This window comes from Leopardus geoffroyi, chromosome C2 (assembly GCF_018350155.1).
Source record: "Leopardus geoffroyi isolate Oge1 chromosome C2, O.geoffroyi_Oge1_pat1.0, whole genome shotgun sequence".
Classification (NCBI taxonomy): Eukaryota; Metazoa; Chordata; class Mammalia; order Carnivora; family Felidae; genus Leopardus; species Leopardus geoffroyi.
The window spans coordinates 14639588-14648099 of record NC_059333.1 but is presented as its reverse complement, the minus strand read 5'-3'; the positions used below and the strand labels follow the sequence as shown (position 1 = coordinate 14648099).

Here is an 8512-nt window from a genome sequence, read left to right as displayed (position 1 = left end):
ATTTGTCCAAACCCGTAGAATGTACTATACGAAGAATGAACATTACAATATGAGCTGGGTGATTATAATATGCCAATGTAGGTTTATCAGTTATAACCAAAGTACCACTCTGGTAGGGCATACTGATATTGGGGGATGCTGTGCAGGTGTGGGACCAGAGGCTATGCAGGAAATCTGACTACCTTCATCCTGAGGATGCAGTGAAACTAATAAAAGGCCTTACAAAAGAAAAAGAAAAAGAAAATGTTTAGCTAGTAGCCATTTCACACAGAAGAATGCACTTGTTTGTAAATATGAGAACGACACAACCCTTAATAGTTCCAGGAACACTTAAAGGACTTTTGAGAGGACTGGTATATATTAAGAGAACAGACAAGGCAAGTTATTTTTATCAACTGTTCGTATTACTCCCTATGTGTTCTCAAGCTTGTACAATGTGGTGAACGAGACATTTTTGCATCATACTATATCAATAGCCACAGACCTTACTGCTTCACAAGTGGAATCTTTATCCGAGTAGCAAAAGATGTTAAAATAGTAAAATTAAAACATCAGACAAAACCAAAGTATTTATATTTTGAGTAATCATTTTATTAGACAATAGCAAAACGCAAATTTTCTTCAAGATCTTCTAGAGAGATAACATTAAGGCAATCGTGGCTAGAAAAGTAAATCAACATGAGGACATCAAACAAGGGGCAGTTTTATATATTGAATATACATTTAAGATGAGGGGTTCTGGAGGGAAAAAGACACCAAATATTTGTAGAAACAGTTTGACCGTTGACACATAGCTATCACTTGGTCCTGGAGGATAGAGGACAGATGCTTTGGAAATCAAAGCACAAAAATACGACCAAGTAAATTTGGAGGCTTTCCCTTTGCTTCCAATTTCAACAATGTTTTCAGCAGAAGCTAGAGAACCCATATCCGCCGTAGCACAGTGGGCGGCAGGAGCCATGTCTGAGGCCTCCCCAGCCCCAGCCACAGCCCAGTCTGCGGAAGCTGCCACATCCCCAGCCAGAGCCACAGCCCAGGCCACCGAAGCCTCCACAGCCACAGCCCAGGCCTCCATAGTAGTTGCCGTAGTATCTCATGGTGTCAAGGGTGTTGAGTTGGGTTTGCTATTCAAGGCAAGATCCTGAGTGTGAATGTCGACATCTTTACAAGGAGGCTTATATACTCTGGCCAGAGAACATGATGCGACATGTGCCCCTCCTTTGGTGACATTCCATGAATTACATTTGCCTGAGACAAAGTATGTCTAAGCATCTATGGTCCCCTGACCACACTCGTAAGAATGTCGGAACCTGCTTGGCTAGTAGTTAGGTTGTTCTGGAGTTTGCTGCTATAATTTTCTTAGAATGAATCGCTGTTTCTTCAAAGTATCGACATACCACACCCTGCATAGAATACTTGATTGCCAGTCACTTAACGTCAGTTACATTAGATATTGTTGAATTTTTAATTAAATATCTTCTCATCACAGAGTTGTAGTAATCAGTTTTATAAAAGTAGCAAAAAATAGTAAAATCAAGACTCCTACATTGATCAATTTCTTCAAAAGTCACACATGTTTTGCATCATGAGGGGCAAATGATGCATCTTTCTTCAGAATATGAAAGAACACATGAAGTCAAGAAAGATTGGGTTCACGGCCGCATGTACGAGAAAACAATCACGAAAAGTAACGTGATTTCTAAGGTTTTAAAACTTTGGCCAGGTACAGTTAAGGATTTATTTTTGGTTCTATATGCAAGCATACTTGTTTGGGTTTAAAAACACAGCAGAACCGACATCAATACTGGAAAGACTCTCACAGTGATCAAAAATCCATCTTGAAGGGATGCCTTCCCACAGGACTTTTTTTTTTTTTAATGTCCTGGGCCCTTTCCCCAGAATACATTCTAGTCTCACTGCTACCACAAATGCAGGTTGTATTTGCCTCCCTACATCATTCCCTGCCCCTCCACTTTCTCTGCCTTTCATCATTTATCCATATATCTTACATCTTTTTCAAATCTCACTTCAAACATCACTCAACTTCCTTCCTCCATGATTCATTACTGCATTCAGGTATAAGTGAGAAATGGGAAAAATGGTTTGAGTTCTAATTTCTATATTCAAATGAACACAGCATCTTTCTATCTAGATTGCCGTAGCCATTATAATACATCTGTCTCTGTCTTCTCTTTGCCTAGTCTGTGTCCATTTTTTGTCTTTAAGCAATTGCTAACTTGTCTTTCCTAAGATATCGACTCGAGCTTTCTAGATATTGATAATGTTGTTAAAACCCCTAAAATCATCTTAAATTTTAAAAGGACTTGTATTACCTGGAATATTTAAGAAATTTTCTACATGTATCGCACAATTTTAAAGAAAGACCAAAATTAAGGAAGCATTCTTTGGAGACAGTTGGCCTGATATTCAGAATCCCTCACCTCAGCCCAAAGAGTTAGTTACTAATACCTAAAGCCCTATGTAAATATGTCCATCCTTGACCCTTGGGACCCAAGAAACTTGTTTTATATGGCAATAACCATTTTGCTGAGCCTTTACTGAGATTTATAAGTGATATTTGGATGACACATTTTTGGATGGGATTGTTCATTGACCTGACCTAGTATCTAAACGAAACCTAGCACTTAGGTGGCACTTAATATTTTTTATAAGAGTTATATGACTTTCACTGACATTAAAGCAAAGACCACGCATATCATAACCTGAGCAACTGATTTGCTATTCTAGGAAATATATTAAGGCTGACCTGAGTTGCAACAGGCTTTCTGGTTTCCGAGTGGCATTAAACCCAATATTAGCCTTTAATCTCCGAAACATTCTGACCCAACTGCATTCCATTTGTATTCCTCATTTCAGAAATAAGTCAATTGATAGAATGAATATTTTCATTTTTAATGAATCCTTTAGAAGTATGAATAAATTGCATAACATTACGGATTCCACAGTCTCCCTGTGTAACTCTGTCAAAGAATGTGATGATTATTAAAGAATTAAAAAAATTTTTAATGCCTAAGACTATCTGTACTTTATAGATGGAAATAATATGGGGCACAAATGCAAAACTTCAGTAATAATAAATACTAAATGTGTTTTCAACATGACTGTGGTATGCGTCACTTATAAATGTCCATTCACTGTAAAAAAAATTGAAAATATGGAATAAATCTGTTTTTCTTCTGTGCATAAGTGAAAATTTTACATTGGAAATTTCTTTAGGGCTTACTATTTTTCTGTCCATTCAGCAGATCAAAGGCAAACGTGGATCATTATTAATTTTTAAAAAATTTTAACTCATGACCCAAGTTGCTATTCATGTTGATGGATGGAAGACTGAAAAATGTTCTCACGTTTCCCCTGGAAGTGAAGAAATCTTTCATTGCAAATTTCAGACATTTTTTTTCTCACCTCAGATACAGATGCATACAATCTAAGCAGAACAAAATTATGATAATATTGATTATACTAAGAATGTCAACTGTAGTAATAATTGTATTGATTACTGCTTGTCAGTCCCATAGCACCTGTCCCTGGAGATATTAACCAAATGAAAAGGTAATAGAAATCCCGTTCTACTGAGTCCAACTACACAGTGTGATCCTTCGATAGAGTAACTTGGATCTATTCCCCTGGTCAGCCCACTGTGATGCTATATACAGCCCCTAGACAGTATTGACTGAAAGAAGAGGTCATCATGGGTTTTTATGTTTGTTTGCTTTGTTACCTAGAGTTGAATTTTAACATTGCTCATTGTTTAATTATATTCAAAACCAGATAACTTGCAAATTGACAGGTGCAATTCTCTATATCAGAACAATAAAAATGTTGAAGGAACAGGTATTAATCTAAGTAAAGGGGTCAGTCTCCCTAAAATCAGTTGTGATAATTTAGCTTTTCTTAGAACCATCACCAGAATTTTCAAAATGGTTTACTTGACAACATTTGAGGAGAAAATACATAAAGAGAGAAACATCATGGTCCAATCAAACAACTGGGACTAAGGACAGCAGTGTTCTGACTCTAGCCTTAAGATCCCTTATTTTGAGGTTCCCTGCCTACAAGACTATGGGACAGCAATACAGAGTTTAATATCCCTTTCAGATCTTTAGTTCTGTGATTTTGTTTTGTCCTTTTTCAAACTACATTGGCCCAGCTTATACCAAGTATCAATAAGTTCATACCATTACCTGAAGTTGCCATTCAGTTTTAGGAAAACAGTTTAGAAATTCTGATATTTTACCTATTTTATTCCTAATTCTTACACGGTAGTTCCTCCTTATTCACAGGGGATATGTTCCAAGATTCTCAATGGATGCCTGAAACTGCAGATAGTACCAACCCCTACAGGTGCTATGTTTTTTCTTACACATGCATCCCTGTGCTAAAGTTTAATTTATAAATTAGGCACAGGAAAGATTAACGGTAACGACTAAAAATTAAATAGAACAACTATAACAATATACTGTAGTAAAAGTTATGTGAATGCAGTCTCTCTCAAAATACCTTAGTGTACTCATCCTTCTTGAGATAATACAATGCCTACATGTTGAGATGTCGTGAGGTGAGTGACGTAGGCACTGTGATGCAGCGTTAGGCTGCTTTTGACCTTCTTACAATACACATGAAGGAAGATCATTTACTTCCTGACTGTGGTTGACCACGAGTAACTGAAATCACAGAATACAAAACTACAGATAAGGGGGGTATTACTGTCCTATCAATAAAATGGCCATTTTCTTTCTTTTTTTTTTTTTTAATTTTTTTTTAATTTTTTTTTTCAACGTTTATTTATTTTTAGGACAGAGAGAGACAGAGCATGAACGGGGGAGGGGCAGAGAGAGAGGGAGACACAGAATCGGAAACAGGCTCCAGGCTCTGAGCCATCAGCCCAGAGCCTGACGCGGGGCTCGAACTCACGGACCGCGAGATCGTGACTTGGCTGAAGTCAGACGCTTAACCGACTGCGCCACCCAGGCGCCCCTAACATGGCCATTTTCAAAGGGATGATGTTTTGCTAAAAATCACTTTGGGACACTTGGGGACACCTGGGTAGCTCAGTTGGTTAAGCGTCCGACTTTGGCTCAGGTCATGATCTCACGGTTTGTGGGTTCGAGCCCTGCATCAGTCTCTGCTGACAGCTCAAAGCCTGGAGCCTGCTTCAGATTCTGTGTCTCCCTCTCTCTCTGCCTCTCCTCAGCTCATGTGCTCTCTCTCTCTCTCTCTCTCTCTCTCTCTCTCTCAAAAGTAAATAAACATTAAAAAAAATTTTAACTCATCTTTGCATAATTTTCTTTTAAATTATCGAATGGTATGTCTGGTCAGTTGAAGCCACACAATGTTTTGCTTCATGGTGATGTTTCTGTTTGTATATTGTGCTTACTGGACTGCAAATACTTCAGCATAATGATGATGATGATGATAAACACTGTTCCCATAAGAAGACAAGCGAGATGAGGGAGTTGAATGACCCAAGTTCATGTTTTATTAATCCAGTTTATCAATATCTTTTATGTCTGCATTATTTTACATGCATAACAAAATAGCTGAAAACAGGCTCTGCATAAAGGAAGATAATATATATCACAAAGATCTACAGAAAAACAGAACTTATTTTCTCTGAAAATTTAGCAATATGGATTATGAGATTTGTGGAAAGAAAGTTTGCTCTGATTGCAGTTTTAATGATAATGGTGTCTAGTAACTGTAAAAAAAAAATATATATATATATATATATAGCACTGTTTGTTTTTAATTTTTTTTTTTCAACGTTTATTTATTTTTGGGACAGAGAGAGACAGAGCATGAACGGGGGAGGGGCAGAGAGAGAGGGAGACACAGAATCGGAAACAGGCTCCAGGCTCTGAGCCATCAGCCCAGAGCCCGACGCGGGGCTCGAACTCACGGACCGCGAGATCGTGACCTGGCTGAAGTCGGACGCTTAACCGACTGCGCCACCCAGGCGCCCCTGTTTGTTTTTATAAAATAAAATAAAGGGAGACAATATAAGTGAAAGATTAGCTGCAAATTTTGAACTCCATTAAGAAATAGAAACAGATAGAGGCGCCTGGGTGGCTCAGTTGGTTAAGGGTCCGACTTCAGCTCAGGTCATGATCTCACAGTTTGTGAGTTTGAGCCCCGTGTTCGGCTCTATGCTGACAGCTCAGAGCCTGGAGCCTGCTTCCGATTCTGTGTCTCCCTCTCTTTCCCTGCCCCTCCCCTGCTCATGCTCTGTCTCTGTCTGTCTCTCAAAAATAAATAAACATTAAAAAAAGAAGAAAAAAGTTACACAAACAGATAAATACGAAATATGTAAAATGACTGTGTTCTTTAAATGCAGGTAAATTTAAAACTCTTTTTCATTTTTTGCTGCCAAATTCAATTCTGAAAGTCACATAACTAAAAGAAAAGGAAGGAATAACATACTATTGTTTTGAATTACTATGTCTCAAACTAGAGTTCTTTTCATTCGTTACTGTGTACACAGGCATATGTAATTGTGTGTATTGTATTTCTAATTGTAAACAGTAAAACTTACATGTAAGTATGCACACATCATGGAGTTAAACAATGCCCCCCAAAACCATATTTTCTATTTCAATTTAGGTTATTTGCTGGTATTCAGCATACATCATCTGTTAGTGCTCAGTTTCAGGAGGCCAGAGGATATGATGCAGACATCTCTAAATAATACATTGTCTGAAATCCTTAGATTTCTCTTACTAGAGAAGCCCAGGGTAATCCCAGTGCATTGACTGAAGAATGTGGCAAATACGCTCATGGGAACAGATTTGGGGTTACTACAGCAGTGGTTTAGTAGAAGCTAGAGAATCCATATCCTCCACAGCACAATGGGCAGCCGCAGACATATCCGTGGCCTCCACACCCACAGCCCAGTCTGTGGAAGTTACCACGTCCCCAGCCACAGCCCAGGCCACCATAGTAGCTGCCATTGAAGGTCATGGTGAGAGGGGTGGTGAGTTGGTTTGCCATTCAAAGCAAAATCCTGAGTGTGAATGTCGAACATTCTACAGCTATGTTTATAACCCCCAAGCAGAAAGTGTGATAAAACATGTGGCCATTCTTTTGTATCATTCCAAATTATTCATTCACTTGAGGCAACTCATTAATCTGTTTGCTGCCACAAAGAGAGGTGCACACTCATTAAAATTTCTGAGCTTACTTAGCTGCCTCGTTAGAACACCCTTGAACTCATTACATTCTTTCTTGTTTAATGAGAAACAAAATCTGTTTTCAAAGTCACAAAACAAAAATTCCCTAAATAGAATTCATTACTAAACATATTGCATCATTCATATTTGATGGTTTTTTCTCATTAACTATTTTCTCATTTCCCGTTTTCGTATCATTCTTTGGATTCTTGTATCTTACTGCCATCTAGATTAAAAGACAATGATCACACTTAAAATTCTTAAATCCATCAAATTCTCCAAATGCCAAACTTATTTCTCAAGTTGAATCCACACACACACACATGCACAAACACACACGCACACACACATCAGCTTGCAAAACATCCTTTTTGTTCATCAACGTAGTAAAATTTATTTCAGAAACTGAGGGACCATCTAAAAGACCCAACTCACTTTTGTAACCAATCTGTATGCGGTTCAAAAATATTCTCTTTACACATTGCTCATTTTTCCAGACTAGGTTATACCCAAAGTATTAGCTAAAAATGCAGAAGATCTTGGCTCTATGCTTTACAATGATCATTTTTGTTCTTTACTTTTCTTTGTAATCCATGTATCAAACCTCTCCTTGAAGCGTCTCCTTAAATCTCATTCTGCATTCATCCCCAATTCATACTTGCCCCATCTAGGTCTTTGGTTCTTATCCATTTTTTCCACTCAGTATTTCATCCCTCTACCCATAATTCATCATAATATTTTTGTCCTTAAATTTCCTCTACCAATTCGGGGTGTCCCGCCTCCTATTTTCCCTTAGACAATCAGGAAGCATTTTCTTTTTGTATGCTATTACTTATTTATTAAAGTTTAAAATTTTTTAAGAATATATACTCTTAATATCATGTAATATTTTTAATAGAATCTCTTAAAATCCTGATTCCTTGAAAATCTCCAAGAATGAACAGGCAGTCATGAAATGACGGAGGCAAGAGACAAGGATACGAAGGCAAATGTCTAGTCCTCACAGGTTGCTCAGCTCACTCACTCTGTAAAGATAGTAAACCAAACCCCAAGTTTAAGTCCCACCTGAACGTGACCATATCTTGACTTGGGTCTTTAGCAATATATGTACCTTACATGGCATTAAACATGTTACTGAATATTTTGTTTCCTTCCGTTATTATTGTATTGGTTGTGTTCTGTTTTGAAATTTATAAGCAACATTTGATTTATTGACATATAATTGACATATAATATTATACTAGTTTCAGTAGACAACATAATGATTTGATATTTGTATATATTGAGAAATGAACACCACAATGAGTCTAGATAACTTTCATCAC

The 8512-nt window shown here is 37.6% G+C and overlaps 1 protein-coding gene across 1 annotated transcript; it reads right to left on the bottom strand.

Annotated features, from left to right (window-relative positions):
* Nucleotides 1-569: 569 nt before the first annotated feature.
* On the bottom strand, nucleotides 570-1136 carry LOC123576029 (keratin-associated protein 19-4-like). The gene has a single exon (XM_045437063.1). The coding sequence runs from the start codon at nucleotides 1095-1097 to the stop codon at nucleotides 906-908; it is 192 nt and encodes a 63-aa protein (XP_045293019.1). The 5' UTR covers nucleotides 1098-1136; the 3' UTR covers nucleotides 570-905.
* Nucleotides 1137-8512: the final 7376 nt, after the last annotated feature.